Source organism: Diabrotica virgifera, chromosome 3 (assembly GCF_917563875.1).
Source record: "Diabrotica virgifera virgifera chromosome 3, PGI_DIABVI_V3a".
Classification (NCBI taxonomy): Eukaryota; Metazoa; Arthropoda; class Insecta; order Coleoptera; family Chrysomelidae; genus Diabrotica; species Diabrotica virgifera.
In genome coordinates, this window is record NC_065445.1 from 270,652,879 (window position 1) to 270,675,304 (window position 22,426).

A 22,426-nucleotide genomic window follows, 5' to 3' on the forward strand; every position below is an offset into this window, starting at 1 on the left:
TCAAAATGCGAAACTCGCCCTGTATATTATTAAACAAGGGGAGCAGACACTTTTTAATGGTCATTTGTTATTCCCCATAGGAGCCTCTATACGAGGTAGGAGTATGTACAGTTCCTCATGACTCACCCTGTATATTTTAAAAGAAATAGCTATTTGTATAACAAGGGAGGAAAGTGCTATTTTTCCTCCCGAGAATGAAGTTTACTGCCCGACGCGTAGCGGAGGGCAGTAATCATTCAAGGGAGGAAAAGGCACTTTACTCCTATGTTATACATATGGTTTTTCCACCTTCCTCGAATTAATAACAAGTCATTTTTCATTTTTACTTAATTTAATTATGTAACTAACCAACAAAATTTATTAAAACTAAAACTAACAAGTAGGTACAATATAACTGTCAACTGTCAAATATAAGTCAAATTATTAATGTAAACATTGTAAAATCAAAATAACAATTTAGTGTTTTTTACCATTCTGCAAAATACAGGGTGTTTTATAAATAAACGTTAAAATGTATAGATACTTACGTAATAGAAAATAGATATTGTACAGGGCGTCAATAAGTTATATTTCATGAATGAAATACCATGACGTCACTTTTACTTTTCCTCCCTAGGGAGGAAAAGTACAACTTTGCTCCCTACAATCAGGTCCGGAAAAGTATACTTTCGGTAGAGGTAGGTGGAAAAAATCATTAAACACCTCATTTTATAATATAAAAGCTATCTTCCTGAAATGGAAGGTTGTAAATTAATGACATGATAATATCTATTATATGAAAGTAAACTTGAATTCAGGATTTGATTATACATATATAGGGTGAGGCAGATAACTGGCCTATTAGAAATATCTCGGGAACTAAAGACAACAGAATCATGAAAATTGGAATAAAGGGGTTTTGAAGGATGATCTATTAAATGAAAATATTTTCATCTCTTTGCAACTTCCGGTAATACCGGAAGTTGCTTATACCTTCGTTTTTTTTTAAATGGGACACCCTGTATATTTTTACATTTTTGGATTCTCCTCAATATCTTCTTTCATAAAATATGAGGTTTTGTAATATTATACAGGGTATTTTAAGAGATATTTACGGTTTTTTTATTAATTTCGTACTAGCAACATTCACCCCCTGTAGAATAATTGTAATAGTTTGACATTAAAAACTCTGTTTACGTTCAAGTGATTTTTAATATAGTCTACTATTGTTAAGAATCCTTAGTATAGCTAATTTTGAAATTTTAGTATACAGGGTTGGTCGAAACTCGGAATGAATATTTTCTGAGTTTTCTTAAATGGAACACCCTGTATTTTAGTATTGTAATGAAATGATATTTCATGGTACTTTTTTATTTTATAAGTATTCCCTATACCTAACTGCTTTAATTGAGTGAGTTATTGGTGATTCAAGCTAAACATTAATTGCAACAAAAAATACGTAAAATTTTATTAGGTTGGCCGTGAAAATATTCAATCACAAATAATTTTTCAGAAATAAATACATATTAATCCAGGCTGATCCTTAAAATTACCAATAATGGTTTAGCTATCAAAATAAATACGTAGTTAAGATTGTTGGTGTGATTAACAATTAATCTCAAATTAAAGCAGTTAGGTATAGGGAATGCTTAAGAAATAAAAAAGTACCATAAAATATCATTTCATTACAATACTAAAATACAGGGTGTTCCATTTAAGAAAACTCAGAAAATACTCATTCCGAGTTTCAACCAACCCTGTATACTAAAATTAAAAATTTAGCTATACTAATGATTCTTAACAATAGTAGACTATATTAAACATCATTTGAACGTAAGTAGAGTTTTAGATGTCAAACTACTACAATTCTACAGGGTATGAATATTGCTAAGAAAATAATAAAAAAACGTAATTATTTTTTAAAATACCCTGTATAACATTACGAAACCTCATATTTTAAGAAAGAAGACATCGAAGAGAATCCAAAAATGTAAATATATACAGGGTGTCCCATTAAAAATCGAAGTTATAAGCAACTTCCGGTATAACCGGAAGTAGCAAATAGATGAAAATTTTTTCATTAAACAGATGACTCTTCAAAATCCCTTAATTCAAATTTTCATGATTCTGTTGCCTTTAGTTCTCGAGATATTTCTAATAGGCCCTTTATTTGCCTCACCCTGTGCCCTGTATATTATTGGACTATATATTGGCAAAAGAAATAATTTAATTCATACACCCATGTTAGAAATTTTATTTAGAAAATTAGTTCATATTAAATGGTAAATACTTTTGTTTAGTAACAAAAAATAAAAAAACAGATGGCCATAACCAAAAAACCAGAAATAAATGTATATTATAAAATATGTTAAAAAGGAACTTATCAAACCTGTCGGGATTCTGGCGTGTCGGTATTTTGGCCGTAGGGATTTTGGCTGTCGGGATTTTGGGGTAGACCCACCACTACCACCCACGTGCGCTGGACATAGAACACCGGCGAATGTATAAAACAGCGTAGATGAAAGGTTTGTTCTAGCATCAGTTTCAAACAGTTTGAAACCATCAGCGAATAGTGGACCAGCGCGAGTAGAGGGGATAGCACTGGTGACTGTATTATGTTTTCTCACTGACCAACTGTTTGCTGACGGTTTTTAACTAGTTTGACTGTTTGCTAGAACAAACCTATAGGGCTTTTCATTCACTGTCATTTGTTTCGAGCTTCTGTCATGTGTCACATAATATTAAGATATCTACGACATACGTTATTGGTATATACAATAATACAAACCAAAGACGTATGACGTAGATATATTAATATTATGTGACACATGACAGAAGCTCGAAACAAATGACAATCGATGAAAAGCCCTATTTATAGCCGGAAAACTGATCTGATAAGAACTCCAACCCGGGTCTTTGAGTTTTAATCAAAGACCAAACCTTCCTTTGAATGATATTATTTCTTGTTTTCAGCTTAGCAGAAAAGGTTAAAATCTAGTATAGCTCCAACTCCAATATTTGGGAAACTTATTATATAAAAGTATTTTGTCTTGTAACTTAACGTATAATTTCGTATTCCCCAAGCCAATTTGTTGTTGACATGGAAAGAGAATACTTTAGTTTTGCTAGCATTAGGACAAAGTCTTCACTTTTTAAAATACTCCACTAAAACTAATAGTTCGTAACAATGGCGTAGTAATGGTGTACCCTACCCCTAAGAATTGGTGCTTATAATTTAATAGACTTTAGTAAAAACAAAAACGTCTTTATTGACATTTTGCAAATTATTCTTTTTTGGATTTTTTGGTTTTCCTAGAACAACAAATCATTTTACAAGTCATATATACTATCGTAAGTACAATACTAAAAGCTAATACAAAAAGAGCGATCACATCTAGTAAAAAGTATTTGTAGAACGGCATATTAACTGCACCTACCCTCAAGTGGGGGGCTCCCTTATTTCGCACTACATACTCCACCCAATAGACTGCTGTGTCCATTGGTTTGACAATTCTGTCGTGCATAAGCCTTGATCTCAATTTGGCGTTTTCTGTGTACCTGGAATATAACAATTTATAAAATAATTATTTTACATATTTTAATAAGATTACAAATTTTGACAGAAAACTGGTTTTGTGCTATTAGACCAGGTCATTTAGCACTAAAAACACCGAAATAACCCGATTTTTAAATACAGCACCTAGAAATTTGCAACTGTTTGCATTGTATTCAGAATGGTGTCAAGAAAAAAGCCTACTATAGAAAAATGGGTGTAAATTCATAATTGCATTTTAAAGTGCATAAACATGTTATCTTGCTCCTGGGGGTTGTTACCCCCGATGATGTGGTTGATTTGTTAAAACACTTTTTACCAGAATATATTTATTTAGGAACATTAAATACGACAGTAACTAGTTGGTGGACAACGTCTCTGATCTAACCACGTCAATGTCTAAATAATGAATAATCTCTTCTTTACTTTCTCCGTATTTATAAATAAATCGTAATTGAAATGTTGAATGGGTTGCATATGTGAGTTCATTTTAAATGAAGTAAAGAAACACAGACTTACTAACAATCATTTAATTTACTTCGACGACCGGTTTCGATCTCTATAATATACAGATCATCTTCAGATGGACGTTTAAACATGTTATCGTTGAACTTACAAAGCATCCCTTGTAACGGCGTAATTTAATCACTTGTAACGCCTACCTGAAGATAATCTGTATATTGTAGAGATCGAAACCGGTTGTTGAAGTAAATTAAATGATTGTAAGTCTGTGTTTCTTTACTTCATTTTAAATCGTAATTGTTTTGTTATGATTGACTACACCTGAATGTGACCGTGAAAATACTAATAGTAACATAATTGCTGACTTCGGTGTTTTCAAAACGAGTGGCCCACATTGCAAAACCAATGTCACCCATTTACGTAATGTAAACAATACATGTAAATAACATTTGTTTAAGACTTTAAAAATTAAATCGATATGGATTACTCATATTTTTTGGATGCTAATATAAATCCTGTACAATGTCAAAATATGCATATTAAGGGCCAGATTTTGTTGCTCGGTGGTTTTTGGGATGGCTCAACACGACCACGCAATCATAACCGACATCCGGAGCACCTGATGCCTGGGGTTCCTAAGCTACGTTATCTGTGGAGGTTCGAGGCTTATCGGCACTACATTGCTGCAATCAGATTACTTGAAGGTTTTTGGAGTCGTTGAACACGAATACGCTATCAGAACCTACCCCCGGAGCATCTAGTGTCACTGCTAAGGCACGTTATCTTCTGGAGTTTTGAGGGTATTCGGCATTAAATTGATGCAAACAGATTTCTCTCGGAGGGTTTTTGGGGTTCCTTAAAACTAATATACCATCAGAACGACACTCAGACTACCTGGTGTCTAGGAACACGTCATCTTCTGTTGTTTCAAGTGATTTCTGCACTGAAAATTTTCGGAACTGAATGCATGCAAATAGATTACTAGTCGGTTTTTGGGGTCACCGAATACGAATACGCCATCATAACTGACGTCCGAACCACCTGGTGCCCAAGGTCACTGCTAAGACATGTTATCTTTTGGAGCTTGGAGGGTTTTTAGGCACCAGGTGCACTGGAGGTCGGTTCTGACGGCATATTATTGTTCGGCAACCTCAAAAAACCCGTGTAATATTTTTGCATCAATTTGGTCCCGAAAACCGTAGAAACTCCAGTTGACGTGCTTTAGCAGTGAACCTGAGCACCAGGTGCTCCGTTGGTCGGTTCTGATGGCGTATTCATCTTCAGCGACCCCAAAACCCTCGAGTAACTAAATCTGGTTCTTAATACATTTCTTTTGACATGTTTATGCACTTTTGAGTTCATTTTATGGACTTTAAAATGTATATATTCATTTCCACGTATTTTTCTATAGTAGACTTTTTTCTTGACATCATCCTGAACATAAAAAAGGTTGAAAGTTTCTGTGTGCTGAATTTAAAAATCGATTTATTTTGTGCTAAATGTCCTGGTCTAAATACAATAGAATAACAAAAAATAGCTACCATAATATCTTTTTATTATGTAGATATACCGAATCAGCTATAAATAGTTATTTTCCTAACAAGTGCAGAAAGTCATACTTTTCCGCACGCGATTGCAGTTTGCCGAACGAAGCGAAGCGGAGTTCGGCAAGCAGTCGAGTGCGGAAAAGAGACTTTCTGTAAGAGTTAGGAACAATATTTTTTCTACGAGCATTTAAAAATGACCAAATTAATTGAATTAATATAAAAATACATACACAAATTAAATCTTTGGCAAGGTTGTCAAAACCAAACTTTCTATATAATTGGTTAGCATGACGACGATCTAATAACACCGAATTAAATTCAATGCGGTGCCTAAATACCTGTTATGTACAGGTTTTAATATTTTAAAGGCATAGCAACGATGTCAAACAAAGCAATTATTGTCAAGAAGCACGTCACACACTTTAAAATTTATCTTTACTTACGAATTAAAAAATAATTCAGTGATTTAGATGGCATCAAGTGACGAAGAACTACCTCCATCTATCCTCGACGTTGTCAATTATCTTAATTTGTTACCGGAAAAATCAGCAAACAGGTACAAGAAAGAATACAATATTTTTATGAGTTGGTGTAAAGAAAAAAGTGTAAATAGCTTAAAAGAAGAAGTGTTTTTGGCTTATTTTATGAGTCTATCCAAAATCTGCAAACCAAATACTTTGTGGTCCCGCTATACCATGCTCAAGTCAGTATTAAAAATTGAAAAAAATGTCAATATAGGCGATTATTTTAAGTTAACAGCATATTTGAAGAAAAAAGCGTAGGATTCAGTTGTACGTTCAATATAAACATTGTAAATAATAAATAGATATAATTAAAATTACATATTTTGTATTTGATAATAATAAAATTGTTAAAAAGTTGACTTAATTCCTTGACAATGTTGTCAAAACCAAACTTTCAATATAATTAGTTAGCATGACGACGATCTTGGTTTCCATGACGGTGGATACGCGTGCGGAAAAGTAAAAACCGCGTGCGGAAAAGTAAAACTTTCTAAACTAAAATGCGTGCGCGAAAGTAGACATTTTTGCACGCTCGTAGAAAAAAGTTATTACCGGATTTTATAAAAAATAATGTGATAATATAATTACAAGTTCATAAATTCTTGTTAAGTATACGTAAACATTTCCAACTCTCGTGTTGGGGTTAATTGGCATCAATTTGATGTATATTATGTAATTCTTCATTCTGCTGCTTTTACTAAAAGTTAGTTTGGCTAGGATGTTCAAGATTCTCGCCCTGGTTCTGGTTATAATGTCCACGTTGTCAGCATATGCTAGAATTTCGACAGATCTATTAAATATAATTTCCCTGCTATCTAAATTAGGCTATCTTAAAGAACTAATACACACGCGCGTTTCCCTGCCTTAACTCCCTTTGTATTTTAAAATGAGGTTGACGAGTCTTTCTGAATTTTTATTGCTGATAGCATTTTAGCCAACGTCGCATTTATTATGCATATGAGTTTTTTTGGAATTCCTAACTCATTCAAAGCGTTGTAAAGATTGACATATTACACTGTCATATGCCTCTGTAAAATCGATATAAATAAATATCTCTGTATAAATATATAATATCTTGTCAATGACCAAAACTTGGAAGCGGTTAAAGTAGTGAAGGAAAATTAAGGGAACTTAATGCTTATAAGTTCTTATTTATGGTTTTTATGTATGCTGGGTTTATCTTTTGGTTGGTGTTTCATTGGAAATCCCCTCAAGGTAAATGTCTAGATCCGCCACTGTATATAGGTACAGGTATTTTGTGGGTATCTGGTGACTAAAGTTGTGATTATGTAGGAAATTATCTATTGGGACCGTGCAAGTTCGGCAAAGCGACCTCTATTTCTACGCTCTGTACTTTTATTCGCACTTTTAATTATATTGGCCAATTATATTAGTCCTGGTTGCTGGATAATTGTCAAGACCATAGTCCAAAAAAATAATAAGAAGAAAAAAATAAGATGCAGGTTATGTTTAGCAAACGTAAACAATTGTATGTAGTAAATAAAATCCGTTATTAAAATGCAGTACTGCAAGCAAAATACAATTAATTAAATTTACCTTTATATAATAATTGCATATCATATCAATATTGTGGAGCAATATATAATTTTTCTGAGTCAATGACAGAAGGTATGAAATATACGTCAATTTGACAATTTCAATTGACAATATGAATTATTTAAGATAGTTGCAATATTTCTCCGCGACTCGCGCACGGTCGTTTCTCGTTTCCCTTTCCAAGTACTTGCACACCGCGAATATAATTGCTTCCTTTTTGTGGTGTTCTCTTGACTTGGACTTCCCAAGTCGTTGGAATAACGAATGACAGACAACAAAGGACAGTAGCGGCGGTGATGAGTGTGAATTTTAATAAATCGGGAGAATCTTATCATATTAGGTGAAAATTCTCCAATTTCTATAACGTGTTTTTAAAAATTTCAGACTATTACCCATATGCGCGCTAATGGTGAATATAAAATTCTTAATTGTGTGTCAAAACATGCGCAATAACTATGTCTTAAAACCCACCAAATTTCATTTGCACCCCTCAACCAGTTTTAGAGCAATAAATAAATCGTCAGTTTGTAATAAAACTTTTAACATCCCGTATCTCGAAAACAAATAAAAATCGAATAACAACATATGAGTTATTTTTGATTATTTTTACTCATATTATACAGTCTTAAAGTTTGGCGCGTGCCTCCCCACTCACCCTGTATAATGATCTTAACACAATAATAAAATATCTTCATAGAAAGATCTTTATATCTTCTTAACTTATTAAATTTCTTAAGGTAGATTAGGTACGCAATTTGCAATTTTTTTTTTAATTTTGCAATAGATTGTTACTGATTTTTATTTCACTTTATTATGTTTTATTTATATTAACGATTTATATAATTTTAGTAAATTGTATTTGTTATTGTTTTTATTTATGATTCTTGTAAGCTTTGTCTATAAAATTCTAAAAATTTTCATGACAATAAAGCATATTTCTGAAAACAATTTCAATTTTTCACATGCAAAAAATAATCTTATATTTTTTACTGTATGAAACCCATAATTATAATTTCTTTTAATTTAAATAATTCCTAAGCCAACCCTGGGGAATAGTACCATTTTCATCCCTACCCAATACAGATAATTATGCTTGGACAGTGGACATATACTTGGCGAGAGAGATAACCATAGATAAATAATATATAGTATTACCAGAGAGATAACTTCCTCTCCTAGTACTACCCGTTGAAGGGTGAAATTCTTCTATTGAGTGCCTCTCACCGCTGAGGGTACATCCATGCCCCGGAATCTTATATGAGCAAACTAGGGAATTTCCCCCATCACTTTCACTACGGTCAGCTAATAAAGAGAAATGACAGCCTATCTCTCTCATGAAGACTTTAACCAATCATTTATGTTAACACCTTATCTGAATGTCACAAATAAAATAATCAAACGAGGCTTAACTCGAACTCGGCAATGTCAATTGTCAATTCTGTCAAAAGTAATGACAGTTAGTGGAAATAATTTTCCATTAGTTTAGTTTACAGTTTTTATTGTATTGTCCTTTTCATGATCATTTTTCAGTGCGTAACAAATGATAGGAAAAAGGGTAAGTCCGTGATAATACACATTTATGACATTTATACTAACATGACATTTTAGTTAAATCTGACAATTGCCACATTTTATTTTCAATTTGAAATAAAAACAAATCAAATGTGTTTCTTGCATTTATAAAATGGTATTTTCTTTGATTTGTATAGTCTTATAAATTATACAGATTATATTTGTAATATTATTATCTAATTAAAAAAAATTATTTTTTTATTATGGCGCCATCTATCGACAACTAGCATAACTAGAATAAATGTTATAAAAATGTCACCGACGAAATGTAATCACCGACGTGCCTTTTTTCTGTCACATACAATTTAATGCGTTAGAAAGAAATCGAAAAACTGTGACGCACTGAAAGATGATCATGAGAAATACTGTATTGTCTTTAACGATTTATTCTTAGTAATTTCAATTTAAGTTTTTTCCTTATCCTTCGTTTATAAAGTGTAGTTTTGTGTGAGTTACGAAAGAACTTTTGTGTTGTGTTAATAAAAAAACTAAACATGGATTATTATTGTAGTGTACCGTTGTGTACAAATTATAGAAAAGTTAGAAAAATGCATAGGTAAATAGTAATTAGTTTATATTCTTTTTCTCATGATCATCTTTCAGTGCGTCACAGTTTTTCGATTTCTTTCTAAAGCATTAAATTGTATGTGACAGAAAAAAAGGCACGTCGGTGATTACATTTCGTCGGTGACATTTTTATAACATTTGTTCTAGTTATTCTAGTTGTCGATAGATGGTGCCATAATAAAAAAATATTTTTTTTTAATTAGATAATAATATTACAAATAGAATCTGTATAATTTATAAGACTATACAAATCAAAGAAAATACCATTTTATAAATGCAAGAAACACATTTAATTTGTTTTTATTCCAAATTAAAAATAAAATGTGACAACTGTCAGATTTAACTAAAATGTCATGTTAGAATAAATGTCATAAATGTGTATTATCACGGACTTACCCTTTTTCCTATCATTTGTTACGCACTGAAAAATGATCATGAAAAGGACAATAACTGTTTTATCTGAAACAACAAATAAATACACGTACCTATATTTAGAAAAACATGGTGTAACTTTTTTATATCCCTTTTCCTTACTAAATTTGACAGCAAAAATAACATATTTTGTAAACTTGAGAATTCCGAATAATTTATGAGTATTACTTAGATATTATTTAAATAAAATACTTTAACAAGCTTAGTAAGTTCTGGTATTTTATTTTAATATAGGTGAGATTATTTCTTGTAAAATAATAAGATATATTAATTAGTAACGAAAGGGCCCGCAAGAGGCGCTGAACGGATGAAATTAATGCTTGTCCATTTGAATTTCCCGCCAAATGGTGATTAGTTAACACTACGGTCGCAACTGGCGAAAGGAACCAAATTTTTACAGTGAGTTGCCTATCTATCCGGTAATACTATATTATTTATCTATGGGTACATCAATCTCTATTGACCCGCAAAGGGAACGGAAGTGCTTATATACTCAATTAGGTGTCACTCTTCGCCGAGGACATATCGATCTAAGTATTTGAATCTTCCTTTTGGGTTCAAACTCTTCTCTGCTGATGCACAAAGGCAGCAAAAAGTGCAAGTAACACTCTGGTGTGTTAGCTTTCCTTTAGCAACATATTTCCCCAAAATAAGACAATAATTCGATATAAAATAACCGTTAAGAATATTAAAATTCGTGCACGGAACAGTTTAATCCGCGAGTGAGACGGCATATACAGTGTGTCCACGGTTGGGGTGCCCAAGACGAAAAACTTTTTTATTTTCAAATTTAGCGAAAAATTTCATTGCTGATAAAAAGTTTTGCTTGTTTTAAAAGCCATTAAATCGAAATAAAATTCTAGTTTTTCAAATCATGCTTAATTTTTTAGTCAATTTTATGTAAATCCCTATAAATTTTTGCACTAAGTTCGAAATTGTAACAATAATAACTTGGGAGAACAACCACTTCGCTTCTTTGGATTATGAAACCAAACTTTGTAGTTCTCCTTGAAACATCAAATTATTTAATAATTAAATAATTATTAATCCAATAATGTTAACAATAAAATTGACCACAAGATAAATTCTTTTTTGAACGCTTAACATTGTCAAAAAAAATGACAATTCGCAAATTATTTATCGGAGTTGACAGTTACTAAGCTACATTGTAGCTTGGTACATAAAATTGACTACAAAATTAAGCAGGATTTGTAAAGCTTGAATTTTATTTCGTTTTATGGGGTTTTAGAACAAGCAAAACTTTTTATTAAGAATGCCATTTTTCGGTAAAATTGAAAATAAAGTTTCTCCTCTTGGGCACCCCAATCGTGGACACACTGTATGTGTTCGCGAGAACCAAAACGCGATCAGTGATCATAGACACAGGATTTTTGGTAAGGCTTTCTATAAACTTCTAATATTGTCTGTTTATCACAATCCTTCGATAAATTCCCACTTAAACCAGCAACATACCTCATACAGTCCACATACTCTGAAGTTGTATTAATAATTTCACACATGCACATGCTTTATCGTACAAGTCTTTCGGAAACTTTACTTCATCAGATAAATAAACCAAAATAGAAGGCGTGAATGTCATGAAAGAAACAGCAAATGTTTACTCACTTTTTATTAGTTAATATTTCCTTTAAGGCGTTATTTAATGCTTCCTCTGTTATCGTCGAGAAAGTCAAAGATAGTCCGTAACCTGCGGCTCTAGCTTTGGCTGCGTTCATCTTCTGATCACCAAATATTGGCAAAGTTAATACTGGAACACCGTAGTATATAGTCTCTAAAGTACTTAGTAAGCCTCCATGAGTGACAAACAGCTTCACATTTGGATGAGCTGTAAAAAATAGAAAAAATAAGTCATATCTTAAAAACAATCTGTGTTATTTTGATGTATTCATGTCTATTTTGACCATATTAATTATATCTAATTAATACTATTAACGTTAATTGAGTTAGTGATGAATAAGGCCTGAGCCTCAACTTCAAGACAAAATAGATGCTGATAAGCAAAAAGTAACAACCTGGGGCCTGATTCTAATTCATTTCGAGGTTGCAATTTAATTCCGACTCCGCCATGATGGTCGCAATTTATAGCGATTCTTATTCATTTCGATTTTAGTTACAACTAGTGATATTAACGTTATCATTTTGACACTGCTTAAAATTTGGGTTGGCGCTCCGGTTTATTGGACTTAATGGCTACGCAACCACCGCAACATTTGTTGATAGTCTGGGAAAATTATCTAAAAAATGCCATTTTTGGGAAAAGTTATTTACCAGCTATTTTATTGCTAAAATCGAATCCTAAGATTGCATATATTAGTAATATGGGGTATGACAAGTCCGCATAAGGTGTGTTATTTTATTTATACTTAAACAAATTAGCACTCCTAAATCTTCTTTTTTTTAATTAGTGCTCTGTAACTCTTAAGATTTTTCCTTTAAACCAAAAACACTCAAATTAAAATTTACCGTAATTTAGTTCATTAAAATTTTAGGGAATAATTATTTATCAATAATTAAATAAAATGATGACATGAAAGATTCTTTATAGTAGATTATATATCAGGAGGCCGGCGACAATCTAACCAACAGTTTAGCAATAATTAAAATGTTAATTAAAAAATTTCGGTCGAAATAATAACCAGAAAGATTTTGATACACCAGAATAACTATGATTTTCGTATAAAAAAAACAGTATAACTATTCAACGTACTTTAAAGAATTGAAATTGGACTATTTGAGCGGTCTCGGGAATTTTATAAAGAAACAAATTTTTGGCTTATAAACAAATAGAACCGCTTAAAAAATATTACATTAAATTAAATTAAGTTAACGCTGTTGAAAAGGGCACGGCTTCTGTGCCCTTTTCGAAGAAAAAAATTGAATTGCGAGGAGTGGTTCCAGGTGTAACCGGTCAAATTTGACCGGTATTGGCGATAGAGTTATAAACAACAGGATTTCAATCTTTGAATCATTACCTTTTTATTCCGGTCCTCTTTGTACATACAAATTTTCATATCTTCTAAACACTCATAACAAAAAAGATTTATGTATTTATGTCACCAAGTTATTTAATTATTAATAAATAATTACTTCCCTAAAATTTTAGTTGAAAATTAAAAATTTTGTTTGGAAAACTCGAATTTTTCGAGGAAAATATCTATGTGCAGAATTAAATTACAGTGAATTTTTATGTGAGTGATTTTGGTTTAACGTTAAAATCTTCTGAGATACAGAGCAATAATTGAAAAAAGATTTCGGAGCGCCAATTTGTTTATAAACCAAATAGCACACTTTCTGTGGACTTTGCATAGCTATATTACTATAATATGAAATCTTAAGATTTGATTCCAGCATGCCCAGCAATAAAATAGCTGGTAGGTACATAATTTTCCTTGTTTTATACTAATTTTCCCAGATAATAATCTGTACCTTACATCTTTCATTGTGTTGATAATTCACGTTGTGGAAATTCTCAATTATTATATTTCTAATTTAATACTATTCTATCTAATTCCCCCAAAACCAGCAAATTTCCATAAAACCCAGCCATATTAATACCTTTTGCTTTAGTTTTCCCTGCAAGAAACAAACAAAACACATCTCCTAAACTAAACCTAACCTCGCTTTCGGCCATTCATTCATGTCCGTGTCACAATAATTTCGACTCAAGATTATAATATCAACCACTTTTTTGGAGTCGCAATTAATTTCGATAAGTCGCTATTTAATGACATCATTTCGTTGGTTCAACTAAAATCCACAAGGCTAGCACAGTCGTATTTCAACGTCGCCATATATTGATTGCGACTTGTTTTGAGTCGAAATTTAAATTAGAATCAGGGCCCTGCTCAACAGTTACGAATAAACAACATACTAGTGGACCATGTAGAATCATATTTTCATCAACGTAAATGCAAAATGGGAACAGGGCACAGAAATTATGGCGAGAATAGAATGAGCTAGAGCAGCATTTAACAATATGAAAAAGCTCCTCATAAGCAAAGATTTATCTCTTCTCCTAAGACTACGTCTAGGATGCTAAATTTTTCCGATCTTGCGGTGTGGAGGCATGGACGCTGACAGAAACGCTCACGAAAAAACTAGAAGCATTCGAAATGTGGGTGTTCTTCTTCTTCTTAAAGTGCCGTCTCCTCAATGGAGGTTAGCTACTACAATTGCAAACTCTTCTCTGTCTTTAGCTGTTCTTATTAGCTGTTCAAAATTTAGCCCTGTCCATTGTCGGATGTTTCTGTGCCACGATAGTCTTTTCCTCCCTAGTCCTCTCCTTCCTTCGATTTTTCCTTTCACTATAAGTTGAGCATTTTGGTACTTATTATTTCTCAGTATGTGGCCTAGGTATGTTGTTTTTCTAACTTTCACTATGTTGAAAAGTTCTCTTACCTTGCCTATTCTATGCAGCACTTCTTCGTTTGAAATATGCGATGTCCATGAAATTTTGAGGATTCTCCGGTAGATCCACATTTCAAAGACCTACAATTTATTTACGGTTGATGTTTTAAGGGTTCATGTCTTAATTGCATAAAGAAGAGTCGACCAGACGTAGCATTTGGATAAACGTAGTCGAATTTCGAGTTTTATTCGAGAATCACAAAGCAGTTTTTTGATTTTTTCCTAAAGATTTTCTGGCCTGTTCTATTCTCGATCTTATTTCTAGATCAGGATTTAGACTGCTATCGATCCAACATCCCAAGTACTTAAATCTGTTGACTTGTTCTATGCAAATCTAATTATGCAAGGTTGAGGTACGTTTTGGTTTTTTCGGATTGACATCACTTTGGTTTTTTAATATTTATTTTCATACCAAATTGCTCACAGGTCGAGTTAATCTTGTCGATGAGTCGTTTAGGCCCAAGTCGAAATCCGCAATCAACACCGTATCATCGGCGTATCTGATGCTGTTAATATTTACGCCAATCACCTTGACTCCATCCTTGGAGTCCTCCAGTGCCTCTTTAAATAGAAACTCGGAGTAAAGATTAAACAGCAGAGGCGACAGAACACATCCTTGTCTAACTCCCCTCGTAATTTCTACTTCTGCGGATGTGGAACCTTCGATCCTAAAGCGCTACGGTCGCAGTTTGTCGGTGCCGCTTTCGAGGAAACCAGCGCTTAACTCTGGCGTTTTGGTTCCAGTACAAGTTTTTTAGTAAGTTGATGTCTTTTTCATCTAAACCGACTTCTTGCAAACGTTCTAATAGTAGGTCGTGTCTTACTCTATCAAATGTTTTTTCGAAGTCTATAAAGCATATAAATATATCTCTCTGTTGGTCGTAGTATTTTTGGGCGAGAACTAGTAAATTGACGAGTGCTTTTCTCGTTCCCATGCCGGCTCTGAATTCAAACTGATCGTCTCCGATGATTGTTTCGCACTTTCTATAGATACGATTATGTACGATTTTTAATAGGACTTTTACTGCATGACTCATAAGGCTTATCAGACGGAACTCATTGCAGTGTTGTGGGTTTGGCTTTTTAGGTAGTGGGATGAATATTGACTCTAGCCAGTCTTGGGGTATTTTACCTGTATTATAAAAGCGATTGAATAAAAGGACAAATGTTTCGATATTTTCTTCGCTGAATAATTTTAACGTTTCTGAGTATATTCCATCTGGACCTGGGCTTTTATTTATTTTGAATTGATTAATTGAATCTATAATTTCAGATTTCAGAATTGCTGGCCCTTTGTTGTTATTTTCCAATCTTGGTTCTTCTCGTATGTCGTGAAAAAGAATTTTAATATAGTTTTTCCATTTCCCACCCAAATATGGGTGTACCGACACATTCTTCGTATATCCTGGACCGAACATGTCACCAACATAGAGGTAATCCACAGAATCGGAAAACAGAATGAAATCGTGACCACAATTAAACAAAAAAAAAATTGAATATCTAGGCCACCTATTGAGACACGATAAGTACCGTCTACTGCAACTGATTGTCCAGGGAAAAATAGACAGTAAGCTAGGGCCAGGCAGGAGAAGACACTCGTAGCTCTAATATCTGCGGAAGTGATTCGGGCTCACATCAGTAGAACTATTTAGAAGTGCCGTATGCAAGATCAGAATGGCCATGTTAATAGCCAACGGACAGGGCACTTGAAGCAGAAGATTATCATCATCATCATCATCATCATCATTCAACCCGGATCTATCCACTGCTGGATATAGGTCTCCCTCAGTCTTCTCCATGCATTTCTGTCCTGTGCTGTCTGCATCCAGTTTCTGTCGATCCGTTTGATGTCATCAGGCCATCTGGTTGGCGGACGACCTCTACTTCGATATGCTTCTTGTCTTGGTCTCCAGTGTATTATTCGCTGTGGCCATCTGTTATCCGATATTCTAGCTATGTGTCCAGCCCAGTTCCACTTTAGGGTCATAATTCTTTCTATGGCATCCGTCACTCCTGTTCTCCGTCTTATCTCCCTGTTCGTAATTCGATCCCGACGAGAAATGCCTATCATTGAGCGTTCCATGGCTCTTTGGGTAACACAAATTTTATTTCTTACTTTCTTGGTTATTGTTAAAGTTTCTGCACCATAGGTAAGTACTGGCAACACACCCTGATCAAAAACTTTTCTTTTGAGACACATAGGCAGTTCTGACTTAGGGACAGAAGGACATAGCTCAGCTTTCCGAATGCCACCCAAGTGAGTCCTATGCGGCGGATTAGTTCGCACGTTTGATTATCTCTTCCTATGCGTATCTCATGCCCTAAGTACTTATAAGAGGTGGTTTCTTCAATAGGCATGCCATTTACTGAAATATTTTCGCTTAACACAAGATTTGTCATGATTTGCGTTTTTGTATGGTTGATTTTTAATCCAACAAGAAGATTATGCCTGGTTCATATTATTCCAGTTTAATAATCCAGTCATTCTTCCCATCATTCTAAAGCTGTAAGATTGGTAACACAATGGGTTTAGTGGCAAAGCATTATATCATAATCAAGTAATGGATTGGCCTTTCACACTATTACAGTGGCGCTGGAATGACAAATAGACCGACATTCCAGTCAACTGGATTATATTGATCACTGGAATGGGTCATTCCAGTGCAGTATTACATACCTACATTAAAACGAGTCTTTCAAAATTTTGGTAATGATTCTCATTATATAGCTTTAGACTTAGTATTTTGATATAGTCCTCTGATCAGCAGTGACCAGCAATTCTTTAAGGTTTACTTCGTCGTATAATAATTCATTTTTATGTCATCGAAAACGAGTTCCTACGTTACATACATGGACACGGACACATTGCAATATAAATAGTAAAAATATTGACTGATCCATGATTTTACTCACCTAATACATCCTGTTGTGGGAACCATGGTCTGATTTCAATATTCTTATTCTTTCCTGGAACATCTTTAGGCCATTTTACGAAAACCTGCAAATATTATTTTGAACATTGTTATTACTATCAATACTTCTAGGTACTACTTATTCAAGAACAACATAAAACAATATGGTTAAGGTCATCGGTACATAATTCGTAAATATTTTACGGCTATCCCTACTTTTTCTGTCTTTACACGGCAAATTAGGTGTAGTATAGTAAAATTCACACTGGTATGGACATGTAAAATGTAAACATTACTAAAATGTCATTCTACTTGACAATGTCATCATTAACTTTAAAGAGATGACTTTTGAATGTTCTTGGATAACAACTGTTATTTGTATAATTGCAAATTATTAATTCAGCTAATAAATATCATTATTTCATTCATAGGAGATTCTGACCAATAGAAAGCTACAGAAATCTGAATTAAATCGATAATTTTTGATAATCTCCCGTCGTTAAGTATATTACGTCAGATGCCCTTCGTTGCTACGAAAAAATACATTCAGTGACATTAATGACAATTAATGTTTTAAAAATTATAAAAGTGATGACTTTCAATCGTCAAATATTTATAAAAACTGTGTGTTTAATGGTACTTACATAAATAAATTACAATAAAATTTTGGTTTTGAACAGTTTTATTCATGAAATAATCGCAACAAATTGCACTCGACCTCTGAAATTAATATAGAATTTTTGCTCTCGTGACACTTTGACATAATTTCACTCGCCTTCGGCTCGTGAAATTAAAATTGTCAAAGTGTCACTCGGGAAAAATTCAATAATTTCAGAGCTCTTGTGCAATTACTACTGATAATTTTTTCACTAACTATGTATTCAGTGGTTGTAATAATTTATATGTACAAAAAACTAATACTCAATCGAGAAAAGAGGAAAAGTGTTAAAGTGATTTTTTAATAATATATTGTTGCTATGGAACGCTTACAATTTTGAACATCTTTAACAACAAATTACTTGAATCACAGAATATATCCTGATGTATTCTCTGCTTGAAACTTCCATAAATAATAAACAAAAAATAACTTTTTTCTACAACCGTGTTAAAAATGCAATTTTTAGCACTCCATACGAGCGTTAAAAATGCTACTTCAAGGCACTACACTAGTGCTTTAAAATTTTTATGGCACTGCAGTTCGTATTGACCGTATAGGCAATTTTGATGTAATATCAAAAAAATATAAAAATGGAATGTCAGTCAAGTTCAAATAAAAGTTTTTGTAGATATTGTCCTGTAATTACGTTTGTAGAAAGAATATTGTATGATATGCGTGTTAAAAAGTACATTTTTAAGGCACTCATGTGAATAGCAGAACTCGCTTCGCTCATTCTGCAAACTTTCACATGCGTGCCTTAAACGTGTACTTTTAACACTTATATCATAAATAACTATTTATTAAGTTCACGTCTTAAATCAATTATTTATTAAATACATTATCGGGTATAATATCACAAGAGAGTGAGAATAAATTGAAAATAATGCGACAGTTTTTAGAAAATTTGTTGTGTGGCAATAGACACGAGAGCCCGCAGGGCTCGAGTGGCTATTGCCCAATGACAACAAATTTGAGTAAAAATGAAGCATTATTTTCTTATTTATTCTTACTGTCGTGTGATATTCGTAAGATTATTTTTTAATACGTATATTATGGATATTTTCTTGAATGTGACAGTTGTCAAAACTAAGAAACTGGTTGCCATTAAACAGAAACAATCTATTTAAAAAAATTCTTTCGGTAATTTTCTACAGTAGATAATTCTCAAGTAGATAGGCAAAGCGGTTTCTGGCGCAACCCCTAAATCGCAACCCTTAAATAGCAACCCCCGGTCGTAAATGCCAAACGGCTTAACGTAGGATGACGTGTGACGTATCGTTGGAAAGGGGATGAAAAAGGGGGTTGAATGCAGTATGTGGCGTGCGCATCAGAATATGCCAAAAGGGTATTACGTCATATCTTCGTTTCTATTGGTCCGATTGTGACGTAAGAGGGCTCGTTGGAACGGGGAGGGGATAACGAATAAGTTGAGACAAAAAACAAAGATGGCGGCAGTGTCAAAAGGGCATTACAGCATATCTTCGTTGCTATTGGTCCGATTTTGACGTATGGGGTGTCAAATGAAAGCGGCGGCGACACAGAAGCCAACTGTCAATTCTTCTTCTGTCAACGTTCAATATTAACTGTCAATTCTTCTTCTTTTCCGTATAGTGCCTAACAGAACGTGACATTTGACGTATGACGTGACAAACGAAATAAATAAGAAGAAGAATTGACAGCATCATGACAAACTAAAAGAAGAGGAAGAATTGACAGCAACATGACAAACTGAAAAGAAGAAGTTGACATGACAAACGAAAAGAAGAAGAATTGACAGCAACATGACAACTAACAGAAGAAGTGACAATGGCTTAACAAAATGAAGAAGAATTGACAAACCGGAAAGAAGAAGAAGAATTGACGGCTGCGGAAAAGAAAAAGAGTTGACATGACAAACGAAAAGAAGAAGAAGAATTGACAGCAACATGACAACTAAAAGAAGAAGTGACAATGTCTTAACAAAATGAAGAAGAATTGACAAACCGGAAAGAAGAAGAATTGACGGCTGCGGAAAAGAAGAAGAAGAAGAAGGTGACGTGACAAACGAAAAGAAGAAGTGACGATGGCTCGACCCAAAGTAGAATTAACAAACCGAAAAGAAGAAGAATTGATAGCAACAAGACAAACGAAAAGAAGAAGAAGAAGTAACAATGGCACAGCACAATGAAGAATTGACAAACCGGAAAACAGAAGAAGAAGTGACACACCGAAAAGAAGAAGAATTGACAGATGGCTTGACACAAAGAAGAAGAAGAAATTAAATACGAGTTTATTATTCATAAAATTCACATCTAATACTAAGTATTAAATAGAATTTCATTAGTCACACAAAACGAATGTGTCAGCGGAAGCAAGGCACATTCCCAATCTCATATTACACCTGTAACATGATATTGCAATAGTAAGAATGTAGGGCAATGACCGCAAAAAAGCAACGATTATATTTTTTGCAACATCGCCAGAAACACCTTGCAAATTTTACACGACTCGTTAAAACGGAAATTAAAACTGCAACTTATATAAATAATATTCACATGTCTAATATTGCATTTTAACCTGATATTGCAAAATAAATAAGAATGTATAATATGGCAATGACCGCAAAAAAAAAAGCATCAATTATATTTTTTAGTATACGATTTCATTATTATGACACAGCACATTCTACCCGACGCGTTAATAACGGAAATCAAAACCGCAAACTCTAGCAATAATATGCACATGCCGTTTCAAAGAATCCTGCAAGTACATACATGTAAATTTTAATGCGTCATCAGATTAACCTACTATATAAATAGAAATCGGGGGATAGCCAGTTCATTGAGTTTCCGACAGGCATAAAGTACACCAATTGTGTCCGAACCACAGTTTCTGAACGTGTCGCTAGTTAGTTCGCAGTGCAGTGATAAATACTGAATCAAGGTAAGCTATCTTTGTTGTTCATATTAAATATTTTTTCTGTATGTATTTGTTGTGTACTTGTGTTTCATGTCTTAAATATTTTTTAAATAAGTTCTTGTGTTAGTATTATGTACTTGTGGTTCTTTTATCTATGTTTAAAATAATTACGTGCAAAAAAAATTCACGTCTACTGTGCTTTAATAATTGTGGACTATTTCTATTACTCTCTCCCCAATTTTCTTTTGCCGGCCTTCTATATACTTGTGTTTCTTTTATCTATGTATTTTTAAAATACTTACGTGCAAAGAATTTCCCTTCTCCTCTTCTTTAATAATTTGTGGATTACTGTTTTCTATTTCTCTGTGTTCCCAATTTTTTGTCGGTCTTCACAATTCACAATTTCTTATTTTTACACGATCACATTATTTTGTTAATGTAAATTATCGATTTTTTGTTTTTAATGTCTCTGTTTTTGTTACGTACTTCTGTGGATTTTGTTTTCTCTAAACTATTATTTATAGGAAAATAGTAAGATTTGTGCACGTTTTCTAGCAATTGTTTCTTATTGTTTTAGATGGATTTAACAAAAATAAATGCCGTTTCTTTGGTTGCAGACCGTAAACCAATAATTAAATTAAACGAACTACCAATAAACGAGCCACAAAAAGTAATAGACGCCAAGCTGGTGAAAAATAAATTTGGCCAAGTAGTTTTGCTGGAACTGGAGGAGAACGTTGTGTTCCTGCCAAATAGAGTCACAAACGTATATACTCCATTCATCTCTGACTTTGCAACTAAGAAGTATTCCATTATATTTCGAGGACTGATCGATACCGGATACCACCGCCCATCAGCAAAATTTGAGATAATAGACAACTAGCTATTAGAATAAAGGAAAAAGGGTAAGTGATCTTGTTCTTTCTTGTATCTTTTGTGTTTGAGTAGCCATGCAACATAAACAAGTGATCAAACAGTCTGATGATTTGCTTCACATTATTAAAACGCTTCGTAAAATAATGTTTGACAAATTCACTGATAGGGACCGTAAAGTGTGGACAAGACGTGTAAATAGTCAAATTTGGAGATGCAATAAAGTTATTAAAAACAATAAGCTACCCATTGGAACAGTTAGAAAATTGCAAACTAACATAGGTCATTTTAAGCATTTTAGACAAATTATTTTAAATTTCAATAATAAACATGTTGGGATGGGGTTTAGTTCAAAATTACGCAATAGAGTTAAATGGGAAAATGTTATGTCGTGTTTTGCCAGTCGAATTAAAACCGGTGTAATAGTAAATTTAACTCATAAGGACATTGGCCAATTTTTAGAG

General features: G+C 33.3%; 1 protein-coding gene across 1 annotated transcript; it reads right to left on the reverse strand.

Moving 5' to 3' along the window:
• Positions 1-3,223: 3,223 nt before the first annotated feature.
• LOC126882750 (UDP-glycosyltransferase UGT5-like) lies at positions 3,224-22,249 on the reverse strand. The gene is made up of 4 exons (XM_050647742.1): positions 22,241-22,249; positions 17,535-17,619; positions 11,820-12,039; positions 3,224-3,537 (listed from the first exon to the last, which is right to left on the reverse strand). The coding sequence occupies exons 1-4, from the start codon at positions 22,247-22,249 to the stop codon at positions 3,264-3,266; spliced, it is 588 nt and encodes a 195-aa protein (XP_050503699.1). The 3' UTR covers positions 3,224-3,263.
• Positions 22,250-22,426: the final 177 nt, after the last annotated feature.